The sequence below is a fragment of the Peromyscus maniculatus genome, chromosome 4 (genome assembly GCF_049852395.1).
Source record: "Peromyscus maniculatus bairdii isolate BWxNUB_F1_BW_parent chromosome 4, HU_Pman_BW_mat_3.1, whole genome shotgun sequence".
Taxonomy (NCBI): Eukaryota; Metazoa; Chordata; class Mammalia; order Rodentia; family Cricetidae; genus Peromyscus; species Peromyscus maniculatus.
Window position 1 is genome coordinate 97696216 of NC_134855.1, and position 23608 is coordinate 97719823.

The 23608-nt window shown below is 57.1% G+C and overlaps 3 protein-coding genes across 5 annotated transcripts in view; 2 read left to right on the plus strand and 1 right to left on the minus strand.

Moving 5' to 3' along the window:
• Positions 1-33: 33 nt before the first annotated feature.
• On the plus strand, positions 34-6265 carry Jmjd7 (jumonji domain containing 7). Of its 2 annotated transcripts, none has more exons than XM_006991240.4 (8): positions 34-140; positions 3720-3873; positions 3958-4211; positions 4525-4581; positions 4984-5079; positions 5269-5345; positions 5531-5690; positions 5802-6265. In XM_006991240.4, the coding sequence occupies exons 1-8, from the start codon at positions 77-79 to the stop codon at positions 5888-5890; spliced, it is 951 nt and encodes a 316-aa protein (XP_006991302.2). In that variant the 5' UTR covers positions 34-76; the 3' UTR covers positions 5891-6265. The 2 variants fall into 2 exon arrangements, with proteins under 2 accessions (XP_006991302.2, XP_015865006.2); XM_016009520.3 differs by having other exon boundaries at positions 4525-4557.
• Positions 5914-15781, plus strand: Pla2g4b (phospholipase A2 group IVB). Of its 2 annotated transcripts, none has more exons than XM_076570420.1 (20): positions 5914-6051; positions 8347-8419; positions 8663-8799; positions 8940-9071; positions 9370-9410; positions 9558-9600; positions 9869-9923; positions 10159-10289; positions 10492-10575; positions 10824-10861; positions 11506-11641; positions 12251-12387; positions 12637-12859; positions 12997-13114; positions 13414-13551; positions 13688-13792; positions 13963-14142; positions 14362-14528; positions 14926-15112; positions 15198-15781. In XM_076570420.1, the coding sequence occupies exons 4-20, from the start codon at positions 8994-8996 to the stop codon at positions 15416-15418; spliced, it is 2082 nt and encodes a 693-aa protein (XP_076426535.1). In that variant the 5' UTR covers positions 5914-6051; positions 8347-8419; positions 8663-8799; positions 8940-8993; the 3' UTR covers positions 15419-15781. The 2 variants fall into 2 exon arrangements, with proteins under 2 accessions (XP_076426535.1, XP_076426534.1); XM_076570419.1 differs by lacking the exon at positions 5914-6051 and adding an exon at positions 6414-7269.
• Sptbn5 (spectrin beta, non-erythrocytic 5) overlaps positions 15723-23608 on the minus strand; it is a 48083-nt gene continuing 40197 nt past the window's right edge. Inside the window, exons 53-66 of the mRNA XM_076570423.1 lie at positions 23338-23524; positions 22898-23110; positions 21863-22059; positions 21529-21733; positions 21088-21282; positions 20854-21006; positions 20359-20576; positions 20083-20227; positions 19721-19897; positions 19512-19616; positions 18768-18836; positions 18441-18542; positions 18255-18328; positions 15723-16141 (exon numbers count right to left, since the gene is read on the minus strand). Of these exons, the coding sequence (XP_076426538.1) occupies positions 16129-16141; positions 18255-18328; positions 18441-18542; positions 18768-18836; positions 19512-19616; positions 19721-19897; positions 20083-20227; positions 20359-20576; positions 20854-21006; positions 21088-21282; positions 21529-21733; positions 21863-22059; positions 22898-23110; positions 23338-23524 (2053 nt within the window). The 3' untranslated portion in view covers positions 15723-16128. The remainder of the gene's footprint in view (positions 16142-18254; positions 18329-18440; positions 18543-18767; positions 18837-19511; positions 19617-19720; positions 19898-20082; positions 20228-20358; positions 20577-20853; positions 21007-21087; positions 21283-21528; positions 21734-21862; positions 22060-22897; positions 23111-23337; positions 23525-23608) is intronic.

A 23608-nucleotide genomic window follows, 5' to 3' on the forward strand; every position in this document is an offset into this window, starting at 1 on the left:
GGGGCGAGGGCGGAAATAGGGGCGGGGCTGCGAGCCTAGAGCGGAAATAGGGGCGGGCTCTCTTCCCACGGGCGTCATGGCGGAGGCGGCACTGGACACGGTGCGGAGGGCGTTGCAAGAGTTCCCGGCGGCGGCTCGCGGTGAGTGGCGTCCGCGCGAAGACAGCGTGGAGAGAGCCTGGGGTACCGGAACTCACTCAGGTCTTGTGTGCACGAGTAGCCGACTGGTGGCCACACATTCTCGTATGTTACCCTTCTCTAGCTAGCGGACGAGTCCTCAGCTCATGGTTGCACGTCCTGGTGCCTTCACGGGGAGCAGTTGTGGTTTTGTTCAAGGCCCAGCGCAGCTCCGGCGGGAGGCGTAGTGCCATTCTCAAAGCCAGCAGGTGCTGAGCCCCTGTGCTCTGCGTCGCTGCACTTTCGGTACAGAAGATTCTTTAACCTCAAATATCTCGGATGCTGGTGACATTTGAGGAGAGAAGCAGGCGACTGCCCTCGTTCACTCAAGCGAACTCCAAGCTTTGAGGATTGTAGAGACCCACCCAAGCAATATTGGCTGTTCCACTACTAGGTGTTAGGTTCCTTCTTTGCTCCTCACTGCATCATTCCTTCTTTTTCTCTTTTTACTAAGTCATGTCTTCCTGACAGCAGTACGGGCAGTTCTGTGCAACGTAAATAAAGTAAGATTCACTCCCACTCCTTGTCTGTCCAGTAGGACTCTGTTTTATTGTTCCCGCTAAGCATACTTTGCTGCACTGTCCTAGAGGGCATTCCAAGTGCCTCTGGCTCAAATCTTCACACCTGTGAATCAGTGCACCCTTTATTGATAGGAATGCAGGTATTTTAACCTCTTGTTTTCAATAATTCTGCTGCAAATACTTGACTGTTCATTTAACAAAATTGAAGTACCTCTATGTGCCAGAATGTGTGTTCAGTGTTTTTAAATTTGGCAATGAGTGCCTTTATCTTCGGAGCCATCTCACCAGCCCGAGGGTATTTAGGTTACATCATTAAAGAAACAGTCTGGAGAGATGGCCGAGTGGGTAAAGTGCTTAAGCACATGATGACCTGAGTTCAGATCCACCTGATGATTATGTCTGATGCAGTTCAGAGCTGGAAAGCAAAGACTGCGGGACCCCAGGGGTTTGCTGGCCAGCCAGCCAAGCAACTGCTGAGCTCCAGATTCAGTGAGAGACTTTGTCTCAGAGAATAAAGTGGAAATGGTGGACATCTGATGCCAATTTCCTCTATATATGCATTCACAGGCATATACAGCCAACACACACACACACACACACACACACACACAGAGAGAGAGAGAGAGAGAGAGAGAGAGAGAGAGAGAGAGAGAGAGAGAGAGAGCGCGAGCGCACGTTCTCTGTTTCCATACAACTTCAATTCTCAGGGAATAAACAATTATGTGAGCATCCCAGCTGTGTCCCAAGTGGTTCAGAGGATGGTTGCAGGGTCCGCTAAGGTGTGTACCTGCTGTGTATAGGGAACAAGCAAGGGCTGTGAGCCTGGAGCAGGCTCTGTGTTCATGTTTATTTTTGTCAGTTAAATTCTTAACAGAATTGCTGGGTCAAAGGAATTATTTGGAATTCAGTTTGAAGCTCTAAGGGAAAGATGTAGGCATTCTCTAAAGGAAATGGTGAGCAAATAAAACTGGTATAGTTAAAGAAAATCCAAAGGACAGAAAAGGGCAGTTTCACACCAGGCGGTGGTGGCACATGCCTTTAATCCCAGCACTCAGGAGGCAGCTGCAGACTGATCTCTCAGTTCAAGGCCAGCCTGGTCTACAGAGAGAGTTCTAGGACAGCCAGGGATACATGGAGAAACCATGTTTCCAAAAAAAAAAAAAAAAGCAGTTTCTACACATTTTTAAACTCCAGGGTACAGTAACACAGTGACAGTGTTTTCCTAGCAGGTAGGAGGCCCTGGGTTCAATCCCAAAGAGCAACTCAGTTGTTCTGAGCCCCAGTTCCCTTCTAAGATTACTGCTTTGTGGGGTTCCTGTTCCTCCCTCCCAGGTCTGCTTGGTGATTCTTACCCCTGTTCAGGGCAGCAAGTACATGCCAAGCTCTCTGCAGTTTTCCTGGGCCCACCAGTGTCTTCCCATGTGGTTCCAGTGTCCAATTTTAAGATACTCCCTTCCTGACTGGTGGCGAGGGAGGGTAGTCAGAATGGAGCTGTAACTGTGGGTGAGCATGACCTCAGGAGTAAAAATGAATGCCATAGACATTTGTCAAGGGTTGCAGTAACTGCTGCTTGGGACCAAAGCATTCGGTCAGACATTAAGGCTGAAAGTTGACAAAGCAAAGCGCTCTGCCCTCCTAAAAGCCAGGACAGTGAGTGGCAGGAACCAGCCAGAGCAGAGGGCATGTGGTCAGTGTCAGGCATGAGACAGGAACAAATCAGGCTGGGAAAGAAATGGGCTAGGCTTAGTCATGGAGCAGCCTGAGCCATGCCAAGGGGGACTGAGGTCTGCCAGGGGGAGCAGTAAGCCATCCGAGGAGGCTTCACTAGGTGTATGACAAGATGAGATGGCATTTCCGATGGATGATAGATGCTCTTGAAAGGGAGTGGAATTCCACCAGAAGGACCAGTTTGCTCACTGCAGCAACCAGCCAGCCAGAGCGTGGGGCACTTCCCTTTGACTTTGTGTGTGCTGAGCACCTACTGTGTGTTGAGCACCTACTATGTGCTGAGCACCTACTGCGTGCTGAGGCGCTAGAAATGCCAGGAGACATGGCAGTCATCCCGGCCATTGCAGTGATGTTTCTATTCTGCTGAAAGAGACAGATAATAAATAAATGAGTGAGAAAAATACACAGGGCCAGGTAATGATAAATCTGTGAGAAAAACTAAACAGGCGAGGAGGTAAGGACTGTTTCTAACAAGTGAGTTTGAAGGGGTGGTCAGGGAAGGAGGCCTATCAGTGACATTGGACCCAAAACAGCAGAGGGACGGGAAGGGTGGTTTTAAGAGAAAAAAGGGGGAGAATCAACGGGCCTTAGAAATAGCCAGGCCAAGGGCAGGATTGGGTAGGATAAACCAAAGGCGATTTCAGGGTCAGCTGTGGTGTCACACATGCAGTATGGCCTTGAACTTGTTTCGTAGCTGAGGGTGGCTCTGAACTCCTGATCCCCCTGCTGCCACCCCCCAGGTGCTGGGTTTACACATTGAGCCACCACACCCAGTTTAAGGGTGACTCAGAGCCGCTTAAAATGTCTCGGTAGGTGGCACAGTGCCCAAGTTGTTGGCCCTAGGTGGCTAAGGATGCTGCTGCTGTCCCAGGAGACCCAGAGCTCAGTGCAGGCCCTGCCTGTCTTCTGCTGTTGTCATTGGTCCGTTATCTCCCCGGATAGATGGGCCGGGAACCGCTTGAGATGATGGGATCATCCTCTGATACCCACACCGACCAGGCCCAATGCTGGGCCTGTTTCAGATGCTCAGTGAATGTCGTCATTGGAGGGGGCATCCCAGAGCCAGGCTCCATCCTAGTTAGCCTGTGGCCACCAGCTCAGTGACTCCCCTTCCTAATGGATGCTGCTGAGCGATTGCTTCTCTGGGGTGAGGAAATGAGGGGTCAGCTGCAGACTTCCTGGTCAGCAGCAGCCTTGCCTAGGATGTCCGTGATAGAGGATTTCCTGTGCAGACAGTGTTACAGAAGTTGGGTACCACTGATTGCAGACCCCTCCTCCCCGTTTTTTTCTTAAGACCTCAGTGTACCTCGTGTTGTGCCCTACCTGGATGAGCCCCCAAGTCCACTCTGTTTCTACCGGGATTGGGTGTGCCCCAATAGACCTTGCATTATCCGCAACGCCCTGCAGCACTGGCCGGCCCTCCAGAAGTGGTCCCTCTCCTACCTGAGGTACAGTTTCCTTTCTTGGGGGGGGGGATGGACCAGGGACCGTTAGCAGCAGACTACAGACCAAGCCTCCATCCATTCCTTCAGAGCCACAGTGGGCTCCACGGAGGTGAGTGTGGCCGTGACCCCAGATGGTTATGCGGATGCTGTGCGAGGGGACCGGTTTGTGATGCCTGCCGAACGTCGCCTGCCCATCAGCCATGTGGTGGATGTGTTGGAGGGTCAGGCCCGGCACCCAGGAGTCCTCTACGTGCAGAAGCAGTGCTCCAATCTGCCCACTGAACTGCCTCAGCTTCTGTCAGACATCGAGTCCCACGTGCCCTGGGCCTCTGAGTCACTGGGTGAGCGGAGGGGACAAGAGGCAGGGCATGGGGATGAGGTCGGGGGGGGGGGGGGGGGGGGGGGAAGGGTTCAGCTTCCTCTCTCATTCTCTGTCTTTGGTGTTGGCTCAGAGGGGTCAGGTGCCACCTACCTGCCGACCCCAGGCTTTGACATAAAAACGGGGACCCCCAGGGGTCACATTCCCAATGTCACCTTCCCCCAGACTCCTTGGCGTTCCTTTGCCCCCTTCCCCCACCCCCAGATTTCTGAATAGCTGCCCTGTGCAGCCCAGCATAGGGTGGTCCTCAGCCCAGCACTAACTCTGTCCCGCAGGAAAGATGCCTGATGCTGTGAACTTCTGGCTGGGTGAGGCAGCTGCGGTGACATCCTGTAGGTGTGGGGACTCCTGAAGTCGGGGGGGGGGGGGGGGGGTAGCTGGTGGGCTGGCGGGAAGAAAGGTGGGCCCCAGAGGGCGTAGCTGGCCTCAAACTTCTTGTGGTATTTTGGGACTAGGACACCACAAAGGATCTCTCCTGCGGGTGGGGGCATTGGAGACAGGGCACGCCATACCCTCTGGTCTCTTTGAGAAGCCTCTTCAAGGTCAGGTAGATAGTGGGGCAGGGCTCAGGAAGCGGAGCCTGATGCTTCCCCTCCTGAGGAAGGGGAGCCAAGTTCTGTGATGCTGGCCCTGTGTGGGCTTTTCCTTTCACTATAGGTTCTGTTGGGGTGTGGGGCTGAGGGCAGGTGGGCTGTTTTCCTCCCCACAACTCCAGGTCTTCCATGTGTTGACAGTGCACAAGGACCACTATGAAAATCTGTACTGTGTGGTCTCTGGTGAGAAACACTTCTTGTTACATCCACCCAGTGACCGGCCCTTCATTCCCTATGGTAGGTAACATGGCCTAAAAGGAGCTGGTAGCCAGTGGTGGAGGGTGGGCGAGCACCGAGAGACCAGGCCTGAGGTGTAGCCTCAGGGCCCCAGCCCTCTGGTCTCTGCATGCGGGGACACTGGGCTGGTTATGGTGGGGGAGAACCTGACAGACTGTTGGTCATTTATCTCCCTGACCTTGCCTTCAGATTTGTACACACCAGCCACCTACCAGCTGACCGAAGAGGGCACTTTTAAGGTGGTGGACGAGGAGGCCATGGAGAAGGTGTCTGTTCTGTTCTTGGGCTCTGGGGAAGGGTAGGCTCCCGGGGAGTAGGCACAGAGCGTCTGGGGAGGTGACATCCCACTCTGAAAATCCCTAGTCTGTGGCTCTTCAAGGCTGGGAGGAGAGGGGCCAGAGCTAGAGATCTTGGGATCCTCAGGGCCTACAGGCGGCTGCTGTGTCTCTAGGTGCCCTGGATCCCACTGGACCCCCTGGCTCCAGACCTAGTCCGGTACCCCAGTTACAGCCGGGCACGAGCCCTTCACTGCACGGTGCGGGCCGGTGAGCTGTTGTACCTGCCGGCTCTGTGGTTCCACCATGTCCAGCAGTCCCACGGCTGCATTGCTGGTAAGGAGCACCCAGGGCACCCAGGGCACCGGGGCCCGACACGGCATTGGGTGGGAGGGGCTCCTGCTTCAAAGAAGGGCCCTCACATCCGGGTTCCTCTCTTCCCCACAGTGAATTTCTGGTATGACATGGAGTATGACCTCAAGTACAGTTACTTCCAGCTGGTGGACTCCCTCACCAGAGCCGCAGGCCTTGACTGATGGGGCCCTCACAGACACTGCAGAGGACAGCCGATGTGGGAGGTCGATTCTAGAAGCAGCCTAGGGTTTGACTCTGCGCTGGCTGCTGCCTGGGTTCCTTGGTGGGCTTAGATCAGCCTTGAAGAAACTTGGAATATAGTCGGAGGACCAGGAGATGCCAGGCAGGTCTGGGTGAGGGTGCCCAGGAAGTTGCCACACAGGTGACAAGGAAGCATGGATCAGGTCCAGCAGTGCTGTGACCTTGGGTGAGTCAGGGCATGTCGGCATCGGTCCTCCGGCTGTAAAGTGGAGATAATAATGGCTCTAGCTCCCAGGTCTGCTGTGGGGTAGACATGGACCAGCATAGAGGAAGCAGTCAATAAAAGGTGGCGTTGATGTGTCTGTTCTCATATTCCCCGTCACAGCTGCCTTCCATGGCCTGCTGAGGGCTTAAATGTTCAGGTAAAGGTTCCAAGGTGGTCCTGATGGAGGGGCACAAGCCAGATCCAGGCCCGGGATGGATGCTTCCCACGACAGTTGTGTTATAACTGGCTGGCTGGGACTTGACGGGCTCGGGGCCACCAATGCTGTCTCTAGCTTGGTCCCAAACTGTTTGCTTCTCCTCCCTCAGTTCCAGGGAAGCTGCTGGGTCTGGAGCCCTGAGGGTAACCCCTATTCTACAAGTATGAACAGGAAGTGATGGGAACCATGTTCCTCCTGAGCTGTTCTCTGAGGAAAGAGTGGATCTCCACGCCCAGACTCCTCCTCACCCAGCTAAAGAGCTGGGAGAGCCCCTGTCCCCGCACGCCAACCCACAGGCCTCATCTCTGGCCACCCAGCTCCAGGGGTGGAGGCAGCCTAGGCACAGCTTTGAAGGGCTGTTTTATGTGAAAGCCACTCCCCTACAAGGTTGTGATGGAGCCTGAGGTACTCTTCTGAGATTGCCCAGGGCTCCGGTTCAGACTGGGCATTCCTGTCGTACTGGCATTGGGGAGGTTGCGAAAGGACCCACGACGACATGATGCTCGGCCCCACTCTTCACTGCTGTTTGGGGGGGGGGGCACGGTCTGCTGACCTGCTCAGCCCATGGCAGCAAATTCACCTAGAAGCCCTCCTCTAAGTTAGGGCTGGTTGGGACAGAGGACTTGAGGGAGACTGTGGCTAACTCCAGGAGGTGTCACTGACTCCAGCATTGGCTTAAGGTGTCTCACTTCCTGGGCAGGTGGCTGGGTCAGCAGTGGGTGTGGGCTTGGGTGGAGCGGAGGACTCTGTGGGAGGGACTGGAGAGGAATGTGTGGGCAGTTGGCTCACCTTGGCTCTGGGTTTAAAGCCGACGGTTGTTGGTCCTGTGGCCACTGCCCCATCATTCCTCTTCCGGTGGACTTGGTCTCATGGCTCTGGTAAGGCTCCATAGGGCACTGGGCTCCCATTTCATTCCAGGACCTGGTGGCTGTGGTTTCTAAGAGGAGCTGTGGGTTTCTCTAAGCAGAGGGAGGGATGCTTTTCAGCTTCAGGACCAGACAGGGTGGAAGCCAGGGGCAAGGCCAGAACTGGGATGGAGGTCTGTCCTGGGAATGGGTTCCAGGCAGAGATCCCGGGATTGGACCCAGGGAACTCTGAGGATCTTATCCACTGCCCTGGGGGCTTAGGAAGAAGTAGCCGCTCCGTGCCTCTGCCTCGGTTACTTGGCATGTGGGAACTTCCTCGGCTTTGCTCCTGACCACAGAGCTCCCTGAACTTGATTGACCATTGGCACCTTTCCAGAGATATGGCCAAAGACCAAAAGGAAGGACCAGGTGGCACAGGCTTCCTCTGCCCTGGCACACTGGCAAGTGTCCACATCTCCAGAAGCAGGGCATTTGGAAGGAGCTCTGGAGACGCCCATCAGATCTGGAGGATGGCTATGTGGGGTGGTCTGGGTTGGTAGCTGCTGTTCTGATCCTGCAGAATCCATTCCCGGGGTGGGGCAGACGGCACAGGTTGCAGCTCACTCATGGTGCCTAGGCCCTGATGTATTCCTTTCTTCCCCTTGACACTCAGACCAGCCTCAAAGCGTCTTGGTGGGGTTAGGGTTGGGTGGTGAGGTAGTGGCCTAAAAAGACAAAAGCCCATACCCAGAAAGTGTGGGCCATTAACAAGCCAGCTTGCCTGTGTTCCGGTCCTAACCATGCCTCAAGAGAGTGACCTCGATTTCCTCTCATGCTTGGTCATTATCATAGCACCCCTCAGAGGATGTGTGACAATTTAGTAAATATATGCTAAGCCCTGGCTATGGAGCTGGCACAGTGTGGTGTTTAATTATGAGAAGGTGTCATCGTGTAGATACAATGTCTCTTGTCACTTCGATTCTGATGGGTGCAGGTGGACCTGGTCCTTTTGGTAGAGAGTTAAACCTTGAGAGATTGTCCCAACCTGCCCTGAGGCCCTGTCACGTGTGCCCCATCCACCTATAGCCAACCTGCCCTGTCTGTCTGCAGGCGAAGGTGGCGGGGACATGCCTGCTCACTGTTCGTGTCCTCCAGGCTAATGGCTTGCCTTCCAAGGACCTAGGTAAGCACACTGCTTCCCTGGCACTTAGCTGAGCCCAGAGGACCGGTGGTGGTGGTGGTGGGGGCTGTAAAGAAGACTGGGCTGGCAGGCGGTCCTGCAGGGGTCTCCTGGAGAGAGGGGTCCCCAAAGTGGCAGAAGGCTCTGCCCTAGGGACCGGATGTCTCAGGAAGAAGGAAGTAGACTCATTGGTGGCCCGGGAAGGGTTCTTGATCATTACAAGACACGTGCCCTTCCTTCCTGCAGTGACAGCCTCTGACTGCTATGTGACTCTGGATCTGCCCACGGCCTCCAGCCACACGCTCCAGACACGCACAGTCAAGAACAGCAGAAACCCCGTCTGGAATCAGAACTTCCAGTTCCGGATCCACAGGCAGCTCAAGGTAGCCCAGGCATCCAGTCTGGCCCTGCCCTTTCCCTGTGCCGCACTGCCACATGGCTCCTGGTTTGCATCTCCTGCCCCGCCCACCTGTCATCCCCCACTCCTTCCTATATGAGCTGCCTCTCTCTCTGCCTCCTCCAGAATGTGGTGGAACTGAAAGTTTTTGACCAGGACCGGTTGACCAAAGATGACCCTATGTTGTCAGTACTGTTTGACGTAGGGACTCTGCGAGCGGGGGAATCTCGGCGCCAGAGTTTCTCACTGAACACTCAGGTAAAGCTGTGCTCAGGGAGTGGGGCCCCCCAATTCTGAGGATAGGGCTTCGGAAGCTCCCCTGCTTCAGGGAGTGGCCCAGGCATCCCCTCAACTTCTCACCAAGGAGCAGGCCTGTCCCCAACTTGTTTCTCACCTTCTGATCAGAAGCACAGCTTCTTGGGAACAGTCCGAGGAGTGTAGACAGAGTGACCGGGAAAGGGACAGGGGCCCTTCTCCACCACTGTGGCCTCAGCGTCTCCCGCTGCCGTCTGGGTTACCAGCCCGACGGTTACCCTCTAACCTGCTTCTCTTCCAGGACGACGGGCACCTGGAAGTTGAATTTCGGCTGCAGACTCTGTGAGTGGGGCTGGGGGAGTCTGGCAGGTGGCCGTGGAGAGCTTCCTTCCGGGAAGGGCAGTGCCAGCTCGCCGAGGCTGGTACCCCTCCCTGGTAGAGGAGGAGTGCCTGGGCTCTTGCAGAGAGTCACTGGGGCCCTCTTTCCAGGACAGGCTGTGAGGAACAGCTCATCAGCAATGGCATCCTAGTGGTGAGTGGGGACCCAGGACTTCCCTGATAGCTCATCCCTCATGCTCTCCGCTGTTCTCCCAGGCTTGAAGTAGGCCCGTCACAGCCTGGGTCATGTGGGCTGAGTTGGGGACGTTGGGATACTTGTTCCCCAAGGGATTAACCTCAAGCAAATGCTTAGCGACTGAGGGTGATATAAGAATGTTCTGGGGAGCAGGGACCAGGAGCCCACAATGTAGGGTCCCAGAGAGGGGGTGCAGCATGTATCTAAGGGGATCTCTTGGCCACAGGCTCGGGAGCTCTCCTGTTTGCATGTTCAGCTGAAGAAGACAGGAGACCCACAGGGTGAGTTCCCTCCTCCTTAGGCAGCCCTACCCATCTCTTCCTCCTTTCTGAGGAGGTGACCTGGTACTGGCTGTTTTCAGGTAGCAAAAGTTGGGAGGCAAATCCCTGCTGGGACTCCCCTGGACTCCATCTCTCCACCGGGACCATGTCAGAGAGGCACTGCCCTGCAGACTTGATACGGGATTTAGTGGACAGAGATCCCGTCCTGAGTTTTGACTCTGGTTCCTGTTTCTAGGGTCAGAGAGCAGAGTTCAACTTGTGGTTGCTGGGGCCTGTGAGGGCCCACAGGGTGCTTCTGTGGGCACCGGTTCTTACCGCTTCCATTATCCAGCCTGCTGGGAGCAAGACCTGAAAGTTCATCTTCAGGTAGCATGCCTTGCTCCTGAGACCCTAGCGCCCTCCTCTCCTCTCAGCACCCGTCCCTGAGCCGTGCTTCCCGTCAGGGCATTTGGGGGTGACATCAGCCTCCTGTCCCTTCCCTGTTCTTCTGCCCCGCCACAGGGAGGAGGCAGGGTCTTCGCTAAGAGGGGAGTAATGACGGGGGGGTCCTTTCTCCCCCTACCCTAAGGATGACCCCCAGGAGCAGCTGAAGGTACCGCTCCACTCCCTACCCTCTTCAGAGCTGGTGAGACTCGTCTTCCCCACGTCCCAGGTACTGGTCACACAGAGAGGCGAGGTTCATGGACGGGCCTGTCACTGGCCTAGCCTTGAAGCAATCGGCCTGCTTTTGTGGCTGGTTCCCCCTTCCGGCCATGCCCAGACAGTCAGTGGGTGGAAGTGTGGGCCCTGGAAAAGAGCTTGGGGCCCGCCCAAGGGTTCTTGGGATGCTCTGGGGTGCACTGGGGCCACAGTGGGGTGGAAGTAGCCAGCTGTTCTGACCATGGTACTCATGGTTTCCAGGAGCCACTGATGAGGCTGGAACTGAAGAAGGAAGAAGGGTAAGAGCCCACCTGGGGAATGGGAGGGCAGGGGACCAGGGGACGGCACCCAGGCGGGGATGGGGGTGGGTGGGGTGGGGGTGAAGGTCAGTCTGGCCTGGTGGGGAGGGGGAGGGGAGATGCAGCGCTCCTGGGTGCATCAGGAGGCGGCATCAGTGTGGACAGGCCCCGCTTGGATTGCTACAGTAGGGGTGGGCCCTGCCTAGCACACCATCCCCGGAAGAGCAGTGTCTGTCCAGATAAGAGGCGGGGGCACGTGGGCAAGGGGGAGGGATGTCCCCTGGCCTGGGGGCTGTTGAGAAAGGACCTTTAGATGCCCTTCAGAAGAGGGAGGGCGCTTTTCAAATAGGTGTGGACAATAGGCCACCTTTTCTGCCCCGCCATTTTTGGAGCTGTGGGTGAGGGAGAGATTTGACTTGGAAGTGGGGACCAGCCCTAGACCCTGGGTGCACTCAGTCCCATGGTCTGCTTTACCACAATCACGTGTGTGCGTGGCCCTGGGTTCTCCTTCCCCTCACTCCACAGCAAGTGGTGGTGAGGACTGAGAAGGGAGGAGAGGGCAAGGGTCTGGCAGGTGAAGCGAACCAGTTTCTTTTTCTGCGGTGGAGCTGAGAACTGCTTCCGGGTCTCTTCCTTCTCCCCAGACCTAAGGAGCTGGCCGTGCGGCTGGACTGTGGGCTCTGCTCTGAGGAGCAGGCCTTCCTAAGCAGGAGGAAGCAGGTGGTGGCCGCTGCCCTGAAAAAGGCCTTACAGCTGGACCAAGACCTGCAAGATGACGAGGTCTGGGGGCTGAGCACGTGTGGGTGGAGTTTTCCTCATGCCTGCTTAGGCCCAGGGCTCAGTGCTGGGAGAGTTGTGCAGCCCAGAGCCGGTGTCAGCTCAGGCTTGTCCCTGGCAGGTCCTGCCTACCCTGTTCCTCTTCCTCGATGTTGTCAGGATGATACATGGGGCACCTGCAGCTCACAGATGGCAGTTTCCCTGTGTTTTTTGGTCCCCCACCTGACTGATGACACACACCTATGAGGATGGCTCAGAATGGTCCCCAGAGGTTCGGACCAGCCTTATTGGCTCCTAGGGGAATGAATCCCAGCGCCGGAGAGCAGGACCTTTTGGAGACTTCCGCAGGAGCCTTGGGGGCTTCCAGAAAGTGATCTCAGGCTCCATGTGGGCTAATACTTGTTAGGCCATTCTTCTGGATCCCTAATGTTTGAAGCAGCAAGGCATTTGGGGGGATGTTTCTGACTAGGTCCTCAAGAGGGCTAACTCAGAACTGGCCCCAAGACTTAATCACATCTTGACTGGCTGGCCACTGGACTATCATGTTCTCTTCCCAGAGTGTGACTTCCTCTATTCCTCAGGCCTATTTTGAACCTGCCTCTCCTCTTCCAGATCCCCGTGATTGCCGTCATGGCCACTGGTGGTGGGATCCGGGCCATGACTTCTTTATATGGTCAGCTGGCTGGCCTGAGGGAGCTTGGTCTCCTGGACTGCATCTCCTACATCACTGGGGCTTCAGGGTCCACCTGGTGAGCGTGCTGGGGGCTGAGTGCTGGAGGCCGCAGCCAGCTGGTGGAATCGGGAGGGGATGTAGTGAAGGGACTTCCTGAGCCCCGCAGACCCCGGTGCACACTGCATGGACTGGGGAGATGCTGGCAGTGGGGTGCAGCGTGCTCCAGGGGACAGAAGTGATGGCCAGACAGTCAAGGACATGTACAGTCCAGATGGGGTCCTTCGGTGACCACAGCCCCCTCCTCCTAAGCGTTGGCTTTCCTCAGGGCATTGGCCAACCTCTATGAGGACCCAGAGTGGTCTCAGAAGGACCTGACGGGGCCCACCGAGTTGCTGAAGACCCAGGTGACAAAGAGCAAGCTGGGCGCGTTGGCCCCCAGCCAGCTGTGGAGGTACCGGCAGGAGCTGGCCGAGCGTGCCCGCCTGGGCTACCCGAGCTGCTTCACCAACTTGTGGGCCCTCATCAATGAGGCCTTGCTGCATGATGAGGTAGGTGGAGGGTGGGCCCTGGGTGGGTAAAGCTAAGGCAAAGCCGTCTGGAAATGGACCCATCCCTGGGTGATCTGTGGGAAAGACTCGCAGCATCAGGAAGCTGAGGGCTTAGGCCGAGCTCCTCTTTCCCTCAGCCTCACGAACACAAACTCTCGGATCAACGGGAGGCCCTGAGTCGAGGCCAGAATCCTCTGCCTATCTACTGTGCCCTCAACAGCAAGGAGCGGGGCCTGACCACCTTTGAATTTGGGGGTGAGTGGCTTCAGAACTGGGGCCTGTGCTCTTACAGGGTGGTAGGGCATCCTGTATCTAGTCCTATATCTAAGAGGTGAATCTCATGCCCATGTCTCCTGGTCCAAGTACCAAAGACTGTCATCCCGCCAGCTAGTGCCTTTACACCCTTGGGATGAGGGATGAGGTCTCAAGTCCCCTGCTGGTTACAAGGCCTGAGCCTCCTGGTCCCCAGACTACCCTGAAATAAAGTCACTGGTGGGTGTCGGAATGGCCAAGGTCCCTAGGCTCCGTGGCTGAGGTGTGCGTTGTCCTCACAGAATGGTGTGAGTTCTCTCCCTATGAAGTCGGCTTTCCCAAGTATGGGGCCTTCATCCCCTCTGAGCTCTTCGGCTCTGAGTTCTTCATGGGGAGGCTGGTGAAGCAGCTCCCCGAATCCCGAATCTGCTTCCTGGAAGGTGAGGAGGCTAGATAATGGGGGGCTTGGGAGAGGGAGCCGGGGTGAGGGGGGCCTCTCCTTGCCCACATCATCCAGAGGGAGGAGGGTTCAGACTAACAGCAGTCAGGACTTTTCACTTGACGCCCCTTTCTCAGGTATCTGGAGCAACCTGTTTGCAGCCAGCCTCCAAGACAGCTTGTACTGGGCCTCTGAACCCAGCCAGTTCTGGGACCGCTGGGCTCAGGATCAGGCCAGCCTGGGTAGGTGCCTGGGCTTTCTGCAGGAGAGAGGTGGGCAGCCAGTTGGGGGTGACTTTGAGGCACTGTGGACTTCAACTGCTTGCCTTCTAGGGTAACCATGGAGACTGGGAGAAAGGACCAGCGGCCTTCTTTCCTTAATGTCCCCCCATCACCTCCCCCACTCTGTGCAGACAGAGAGCAGGTCCCCCATCTGAAGATTTCAGAACCACCAACGACCGGTAGCAGGATTGCCGGGTTCTTCACTGACCTCCTGACAAAGCGGCCGCTTGCCCAGGCCACCCACAATTTCATGCGCGGCCTCCATTTCCACAAGGACTACTTCGATCACCCTTGCTTTTCTACCTGGAAAGGTACCCTTTCCACCGTCTCACGCTGCTCGGTCCAGGCTCTCCACCATCCCTTAGCCTTAGGACACTCCCCACCCTCACCCCCCCACCCCCTTTCCCCTCTCCCTGGGATGTGCTGCTCTGGCAGGCTTTGCGGGGACCACGGACCTTTTTCTATGGGCCTAAGAGGTCTGGACCCACAGTGCCAGCTCCTGACGCTTCTCCCACCCCAAACCTCCGTAGCAACCAAACTGGATGGGTTCCCCAACCAGCTGACCCCCACGGAGCCCCACCTCTGCCTCCTGGACGTTGGTTACTTCATCAACACCAGCTGCCCACCCCTTCTGCAGCCAACACGGGATGTGGACCTCATCTTGTCACTGGACTACAACCTCCATGGAGCCTTTCAGGTTGGGGAGATGGCGGGCCATCTAGGGTAGCCTGTTTTCTAGGCACCTAATGAGACCTGCTTTAGGATCCAGCATCTGGCCCAGCTTCCTTTAGGGTATGGTAGTGGCACCCCCTACTGGGGAAAGTTAGCTCTGCTCTGGGAGTGGGGTGCGGAGTAGCTGGGAGGTCCTCATCTGTATTGTACCATGGTTCTCTTTACTGGCCTGGCCCTGGAGAGGTCCTGGCATACCTGATGCTTCTAGATGGCTCCCACTCACCCAGGGGAGCCCTAGAGGAGCTGGAAGGGAGGGTACCGTCAGACCGTGGGCCTCACCCGGGGCCCTCTGGAGTCTCCGTAGAGCCGGCCTTGCGCTGAGCACACCGGGCCCTCTAATGCCCCCTCCGCCTGCCCAGCAGCAGTTGCAGCTTGTGGGCCGGTTCTGCCAGGAGCAGGGCATCCCTTTCCCACCCATCTCGCCCAGCCCTGAGGAGCAGCGCCGGCCTCAGGAGTGCCACGTGTTCTGTGACCCGACCCAGCCCGAAGCCCCGGCCCTGCTACACTTCCCTCTGGTCAACGACTCCTTCCAGAACCACTCGGCCCCCGGTGAGCCCCGGCCCCCTCCCTCCCAGACCTGCCTCCTCTACGCAGGGGTCCCCCAACCTCCTGCCAGACCGCCCTCTCTCCACAGGGGTGCCGCGGACACCAGAGGAGAAGGCGGCTGGAGAGGTGAACCTGTCTCCTTCCGACTCCCCCTACCACTACACCAACGTGACCTACAGCCAGGAGGATGTGGACAAGCTGCTGCGCCTGACACATTACAACATCTGCAACAACCGGGACCGCCTGATAGAGGCCCTGCGCCAGGCCCTGCAGCGGCGGAGACAGCGCCGGCAGCGCCGGCCTGAGTGACAGCCGCGGCGCCGCGGGGTTCCCACCTGGGGGCCTTGGACCCTCCACCCCCTCCCTGCATCGAAGATCAGCACCACCGCGTGCTCCAGAGCCTCTGGGGACTCCGATGTCCAGGCACAACGCCACAAGATATGTGTCTGGGACCTCCAGAGGTGACACTAGGCATGTCGGCAGCCCTCACAGAGTCAGACTGCGAGCTGCTGGGGCCTAGCACTAGGAATGACCTCGCTCACCCATGGGACTGACTTGGGGTTCATCAGAGGTTAGAGATGGGGCCGTGCTGGTCACATGACAGGACACTGTGACATGTTATAGGGGCTCTTATAAACGGGAGGCACTTGGGCGCCGCTGTCCCAAGATTAATTATCTGTTGTGCCAGGCTATTAGTTCCACAGGACACTTGACGTGAGCGCCACTCTAAAAGCAGGACATCCAAGTCACCCTCTCCAAGAGGCCACTAGCGTGGAAGTTCCAGCCCTGTCCAGATGGACAGACTGCCATCTTTGTCCAAACAGAGACCTTGGTCCAGTTAAAAGGTTCAGGCTCATCTCGGGCCCAGCCGGTAACAACATGGCAGTGCTTATCCTGTCAGGAGCTGTTCTCTGGTCCTGAGCAGCCGCAGGAAGGTGCCCTGGGGCCAGGAGCCGAGGGGTTCCCCAGGATGCATCTTCAGTTGTAGCCTGAGGTTTGATGATGTCTCAGGACTCATTTCAAGGCTCAGACCTGTTGGGAGAACAGAGATTCGGAAGCATACACCATAGAATCTTCTAGAACATCCCACCTGCTCCTAGCATGGGTGTGAGCGGCTACTAGGAGCCGTGGGATGTACCAACTTTGATTCTCATGATCTAGCAAGTCAGCCAGGCAAGTGGTTCTCAGGGCCTGCCCTGGAAGTGGAGCTGGGATGCTTGAAATGTAATCCCAGCTACTCAGGAGACTGAGGCAGGAAGATCATGAGTTCAAGGCCAGTCTAGACAACTTAGTGAGTTGTAAAGGAAAAGCCAAGGATATAGCTCAGTGGTAGAGGATGTGCATGATGCCCTCAGCTCACTCCCAGGACCACCAGAAACTCTAGTACAAGCCCCTGTTCTTTGGTCTCACAGCATCTGACTCAAGCTGGACTTGAGGAGTCCAGCAAGAGAGATGGATCGCTGTGCCAGAGACCACAGCTGTGGCTGTCACCTATTAGAGTATGAGAGCCTTCCAGGCCCACAGCTGTGCATCAGTCTAGATGTATGGCATTGTCATACTGGACCTGGGGACCCACGGGGGTGGTGTTCAATCCTCTCCCACATGCCCCAAGTGCCCCATTTTTAGAGGCCTGAAGCCTGCTAGCCTGGGATAGGAAAGACATGGATGAGATGGATGATCATCTTAATGAAGCCGGGGTCCACAAGAGGCTGAGGATGCCAAAGAGCCGCCTGTATTCAACCGGCTTCTCCCTCGGCCGTTACACTTCTTGTCACTGGCCTGGACACGCTGATGCCTTGGCCCAGGCTATCCCCCGGGATCAGGGACAGAATCAAGTCGGGGTGGAGGTTAAGAGCAGAGGCACAAGCAATGGCTGAGGTTTTGCTGCCTCAGAGGAAGGGTAATGGAAGTTTAGAGTGAGGACGGGTGGTCAGTTCAGGGGAGCATTCCAGTAGAAAGCAGGTTGGACACCCAGGGAGCCGCTTGCCTAGGGATAGCTAGAGCAGGACCTCTCACCAGCAGGGACGCCCCAGGTGGGGAGGGCAGGGAGGAGATGGAGTGTGGGGAAAGGGAGCCTCGTGGCCTGGGTCCTGCCATCACCTCTAAGTGGAGGTGTGAGGGCAAGGGTCTCCCATGTGGGGCCTCTCCGGCCCACTCAGCAGAGTCCTGGCCTGTCAGCATTAAGAGAAAACCCTCTCCACCAGCATCTGACTTGATCACAGCATTCCCACCCACAGCTGGGAACCTGGCCTTGGGTTCTAGGCTGTAGACAGAAGGATGAGGGTTGTCCTGGAAGCCACGGCCCGTGTCCCTGTCCTAGAGGCTCAGCTGCCTGCCTCCTGTGGCCTGCAGTATGGCTGGGCACTCAGCACTCCCAAGAGACTCCTTGAAGTCTCCCCACCAAGACCCCGGAGCAGGGAGGTGCTGGAGAAACTCTGGGTCCCTTTGGGATTCTGAAGAGAGGCTTCGGGTGGAGACTAAGGGAGGTGATAACTCTGAGGAGGGGAGCTAGGGACGGGGCCGAGCCCCTGGCACCCATCACTCTCCACAGAGAACTCATCGGACACAGAGAGGCACAAATGGCAGAGTATTTTCTGCACGTTCTAACTGCTAGCAGGAGCTTGGCCACGGTCCAGACCTCTCAGGATTTAGCATTCAGAGTTACCAGCCTGTGAGGTCCAGAAAGGAACAGAACCCACCAAGTCCCTGGCTGGAGGGGGTGGGGCCAGTGCACTCCAAAGGGGACCGGGCAAGAATCTACCTCTGCTACAGATTCCCTGTGTCACTTTGGACAAGTTCCTCAACCTCTCCGAGTTCAGTTCTTAGAGAAAATCATCAAGTCCCACTTTCAGACATTAGAGATAGCAGCTGTGAAAACCTGTTAACTACAGAAAATCCAAGCAACACCAGTAACCTGGGGCCCACCCACTACCTCCTTCCTTCCCCTACAGCCCACCTGCCACGCTACCAGGGCTGGCTGCCAGTCTGCAGCCTGCTTTGCAGACGGGGCTGCAGACAGATCCCTGTTCTGCCGCTCAGCCGGCCTCCCAAAGGACCCCAGCCAACTCCCTGCTTCCTGCTCAGGGCCTCCCCCTGCAGCCCTCAGCCAGGCTTGCCGTCAAGAGGCCAGGCCTGCAGTCCTCACCTTGTGGAGAAAGTATGCTTCCCGCCCTCCAGTCTCTCACACTCGGGCACAGCGGGGGCTCCGGAAGGCAGCTCCTGGGGAGAGATGAGGTGCAGGGGTCACAGGGGCCAACCTCGGCTCTTCCCCTGTGGGACCTCTGTCTCCCCTCTCCCCAAGATTGGTCTCCGGTTGCCCGAGGTCTCTTACCCCAATGCCACCTGGTACTTCTGCCCTCCTCGTATCCGAGAACAGGCTCAGGGCTCTGCTTGCCAAGGTCCCATGGCTACTGTTCCAGGAGCTGGTGCTGAGCTGTGGGGAAGAAGGGCCCAGGCCTCAGACCTCTCCAGGGAAGTGCCGCCCGTGGTCTTCATGGGGAAGCGGTTCCCGCTTCCCTAACCCTCTCTCCTGTGGATAGGAACTATAGCCTTCCCAGGGATCACCGAGGAAGCTACCCAGGAGTCTACCGCTAGGCACAGTGCCAGGCCCAGATGCCCACTGAACAGGGAGTTGCCCGCAGTGGGGACCAGCACTCACCTGCCTCCCGTCTGTGGGCGGCTGCTGCGTCAGTTCCACAGACCCCTCCGTGACACGAGTGCCCTTCACCTGAAAATACAAGATGGGGGTCCAGATGTCAGGCCCAGCACACACGAGAAGGGAGACCCCCCATTCCTCATTTCCAGTGGGCCCCAGCACTCCTGGCCCCTCTGTCTGCTCTGGAGTGTGGACCCTGGACACCCTGAGCCCCTGGGGCCTGGCCACATGCTCCAGGGAGATAATTGTGGACTGGTGGGGACACCAGGCTACAGTAGGTCCCTCATCTCAGCCAGACATGCAACCAACCCCTAGTTCAGAAAACCTCCACGGGAAGGCTCTGACTGCTAGCTCTGTTCCAGCTTGTGTGTTTGTGTGTATTCGTGTGTGTGTGTGTGTGTGTGTGTGTGTGTGTGTGTGTGTGTGTGTGTGTGTGTGTTGGTATGCACACATACACACCATAACCTTAATCTTTCCCGGTTTCCTCCCACTCCAAGAGTGCTGGTCTCCTCTGTGATTATGTTTCAGCTTTGGAGTCTTCCGTCTTTGCCAGCCCGCAGGGGTACACTCTCCCCAGGGTGCTGGGGTGGCAGGGGTGGTGGTTTTCCTGAAGGAGAACCCCTGAGGAAGACTCCATGAGGCCTCACTGCCCTGAGGAGCCCTAACTTGGAGACCGAGGAACTGTCCCACCCAGCCACCTCAGAGGCCTTTTCTCTATACCCAGCCCCCCTCATCCAGCCCTTGAACCTCTGTCAGCGTCTGAAGCTGGGTGAACATCTCCTCACGGGCCGCCAGGAGCTTTTCCAAGCCCTCATGTCTGCAGAGCAGACGTTCCACGTCCATCACTGAGTGCTGAGAGAAATGAGTCAGTATGTGGCTCGGTTTTGGGGTGCCAGCTCTCCACACTTAGCTCAGGGGCCAGTGAGCAGGGAACAGCAAGATCTGCCTCCACTTACCCCATAGCTGGGGTCCAGCAGCAGGCCTTCCTGGGAGGCCAGCCAGGCCTCAGCCAGCTCCAGCCTCTGCTGCAGCTGCTGCAGGCCCCGGTTCTGCTCAAAGCGTTGCCCACGCAGGGCCCATGCTGCCTGAAGCTCCTGCAGCTGTCTTTCCAGCTCCTGCAGACACCTTTCCACCTGCAGGAAGGGGCTGTGGCCACGGAAGCCTGGGCAGAGCTCCCGCCCCGGCGGGTGGGCAGGAGAGCCAAGCCAACCCAGATCTTAGCTCCCTCCTCCTTCCTCACCTCCCTCTTCCTCACCCTTCCTTCTTGGGGCTCCCGGGCCTCAGCAGTGAGGCTCACCCCACCCTCCTCCATTCACACCTCCAGCGACATGAAGTGGCCATGCTGTAGCAGCTGCTGCCCTTCCTGCAGGGTGTTCTGGGCTTGAAGGCAGCACTCCCGGATCTCTTGGTCCACCACATCCCCAGCCAGCTCCCCTGAGGAAACCAGCTCCTGAGACCACGCTCTGCCAGGCAAGGAAAGAGCTGCTAGCAGAGCCGGCGAGGCAGCCTGGGGGACAAGGGCAAAAGTGCTACTCCCCCAAAGCAAGGAGAGGGCAGAGCTAAGCTAACAGTCCGGACGGGACCCCTTGCTTACAGCAATTCCTGACAGCGCCCAAGAAAGGTGTGGCCCTGGGTAGCCTGTGACAGCTTCTGGCTCCGTCCCTGGACCTCGGCCTCCAGGGTGGCCCAGGCTCCCTGCACCTTGGTGAGCCACTCAGCCAGACCCGCCGGAGCCACAGGATCGTGCTGGCCCAGGCGACGGGCCTCCACCTGTATTCTCGCCATCTCCTTCTCCATAGCTGCCAGTTCCCTCTGCAACCAGAACGCGAGGTCAGGCCTCACTCTTCGGGAGGGCATGCTCCCCATTCCGTGGCTCCTGGCCTGCGGAGACCCCTCTGCTCCGCTCTAAACACTGTGCCAAGTCCCTGGCCAGAGGGGGCGTGGTCTGACATTCAGCAGAAGTGGCTCCGGGGCAGGTCCCAGGTGAACGACCATTACCTGTCACCTGATGAGGGACCGAGGTACACGGATCTCCTGCCTTCTGCCTGGAAGAGTGGGGCTGGGGTTAGCAGTCCCGTGAGGCCTTTACCTGCAGGCACCTGTACTGTTGTAGGAGCTGTGCAGGTGACAGGCTGTGGACTCGGAACTCTCCCTCCAGCTGGGTGGTCTTCTCCTGCATCCAGCCTTGGAGCTCTGAGGCGGCCTGCTCGAAGCTCCGGAGCTCACGGGCTGCAGCCAGGTTCTGGGAGAGAATGAGGGAGAGCCTGCTCGGGGCTGTGCTGTGTGCGCTCCGTGGCGCCATGCTCCCTGAGACAGGGCCTACCTCTCTCCGGACTTCGAGTGCCTTGTTCAGCCTCTCCCAAGCGGCTTGGACGCGATACTTCTGGGCTTGAATCTGGGGGTAGAACCTGGGTGCGCCTCTTTCCAGGGGGGCCATCAGCTCCCGCAGGGTCTGCACCTTGGCCTGGCCCAGGCGCTGGACTTCTCTGCCGAAAGCACCAAACGTGTCTTCCGTCACCTGGAAGGATGGAAGCCCAGGTATCGTGAGCCTCTGCCAGCATCCTTGGAGGCTCATTAAAGGCCTGGCAGCATGAGTGGCCCCAACATCACTTAGCCGTAGAGTTCTGGAACTGCAGATTCTTCCAGTGACAACCCTCCAGCTTCCTTGTTCACATCTCAGAACCTCCCATCCTCAAACACATGCCTTCTTCACCTAGAGAAGCTTCTCCCTCCTCTCCCCTGGGTCTCCTAAGGACTAACCCACCTCGATGCCCTCAGGGTCCTGTCCGTCGTCCTGGGACTCAGCAGCAGCCACCTTGGTGGTCAGCCAGGCATGCAGGAGCCGGGCCTCTTGCTCCAGCTGGTGCAGGTGCATTTGCTCACGGAGTGCTTGTCCCCTGCTCTCGGCCCTCTGCAGCAGCTGTGCATGGGCCTCCCTCACAGCCTGCAGCTGGGACAGCACCCTAGGACTATGACAGGAGGAAAGGGCAAGCATGGACTACAGCCCTCCCTCTCCAGGCTGGACTAGCATCCTCTGCCTCTGTGACAGGGGCCCCCCATCTCTGCTTCTCTCCAGGGGGGGTGTAGCTCTGACATACCTGCCCGGGTTCTGCCCACTCTCCAGAAGGGCCACCGTTTGTTGTAGCTGCTCAATGCGACCGCTGAACCCCTCCAAGTCTCTTACGGTGGCTTCCAGGCGCCGCAGAAGAACCTGTGTGGCCTCAGCATCCTGGCCCAGGTCTTCACTGTCCAGAACGTGGCCCCGTTCAGCTAGCCAGGACCCTGCCTCCAGGAGCTAGGCAGTGTAACAGCAGGAATTAGTTTCCTGGGCCTGGCACTCCACTCTGAGACATGGGCAGAGGGTTCGGAGTGGGTTTAGGGGACATGGGGTGGGATTGGGGGAGGGTGTCCTCAGTCGGTTGCATGGGAAAACTGGAGCACTCTCGTGGCTCCTAACACCTTCCAGAAGATTCTCACTGTACTTGAAGGACCCTGAGTGTCAATATTTTTAAGGGTTCCATGTGATTCTTTCCTTTTTTCCTCATGTAACATAAAGACAACTTATTTTTGCTTCTCAGGGACAGGGTTGCTATTTAGTCCAATAAAAGCATGTTTAAAAAAAAAAAGCAAATTTTATCTAACAGTCTTTACTTGGTTTCTTTTCATTTCTTATTATGTTTTGTCTTGTGAGATAGGGTCTCACTTTGTAGGCCTTGGTTGGCCTGGAACTCGAAGTGGACCTCCTGCCTCTGCTTCCTGATTCTGGAACTGTAAGCATGAGCCACCACCCCGGTTTCTAGTTACTCTGATTTTTTTGAGATAGGGTCTCATGATATGGCTCAGCCTTCTAGGTGCTGAGAGTACACGGCTCACATTTCCTGTTACTCATTTAGTTTGTGGGGTAGCTCAGGCGTAGTTGCAAGGTGATGGTTCCAGGTGATTCTGACAAAGTTCTAGCTGAGAACCCAGGTTTGGAAGAAACAGTGAAGGTAAAGCAAATGAGCCCAGTGTGCTCCAGACTGGAAGCAGAGGATGCGCGGCTCTGCCTGCCCCTGGAGCCGTCTTTCAGTCCCATGTACTCCCCGTGTTCTCAGCTCCGACATCTCAGCATCCCACAACATCCTCTCTCTCACCTCCATCAAAATCTGCTGGGCTTCCAGGGCCTGCCGCAGCATCCTCCTCCTCTGTGCCGCCTCTGTCTGCAGGTGGTCCAGAGCCTCCTCCAGCTGCTGCACCCGGGCAGCCACCTCTTCAGCGGCAAAGTGTCCAGCCTGCACAAGTTTGTGACCTGTACCCATCACCACCTGGCTCAGAGTCCTGTGACTACTGATCTCATTCTCCAAATTCTGCAAAGGAGGAAGGACCAGGATTGTACAAACAATTGGGGAACCCACACCCTAAGTTGGGCCTAAAGATCCTACATACTTACAAGGAATTCCCATCCCAGGATTTTCAAAGAAACTAGGCATCCCCAAAGCAGAGGCTTTGCTGGATCACAGTGCCCTGTCCTGGACCGTGAGGCCCCAGCACCTCTGAGGTAACCCCTCTCCACCCTCCCAGCATGGGCCAGCACCTGGTGTCTCTCCTGCAGGTGCCGCACAGTGCTCAGGCTCTGGCCATAGTCCTGGGCTGCGGCAGAGGGCAGCTTCTCCTGAATCCAGGCCATTTCCTCATCAGCATCCCTGAAGAACTGTAAGAGTAGGCTCTGGGCTTCCAGGGCTGCCCTGCGCTCTTGTAGCGGCTCCTGAAGGCCCTGGAACCTGAAAGAGAACCAGAGGGGGCCACAGCCATCCATGTTAAAAATAGACTATAATACAGTGCTCATCTATTCTGTGCGCTTCACT

Coding starts and splice junctions, on each gene's coding strand:
- Jmjd7 (XM_006991240.4), top strand. CDS start 77: ATGGCGGAGGCGGCACTGGACACGGTGCGGAGGGCGTTGCAAGAGTTC. Junction 4,212..4,524: donor CTGGGCCTCTGAGTCACTGG/GTGAGCGGAGGG, acceptor TCTGTCCCGCAG/GAAAGATGCCTGATGCTGTG. Junction 5,346..5,530: donor ACGAGGAGGCCATGGAGAAG/GTGTCTGTTCTG, acceptor CTGTGTCTCTAG/GTGCCCTGGATCCCACTGGA.
- Pla2g4b (XM_076570419.1), top strand. Junction 10,290..10,491: donor ACCTGAAAGTTCATCTTCAG/GTAGCATGCCTT, acceptor CCCTACCCTAAG/GATGACCCCCAGGAGCAGCT. Junction 10,862..11,505: donor GAACTGAAGAAGGAAGAAGG/GTAAGAGCCCAC, acceptor CCTTCTCCCCAG/ACCTAAGGAGCTGGCCGTGC.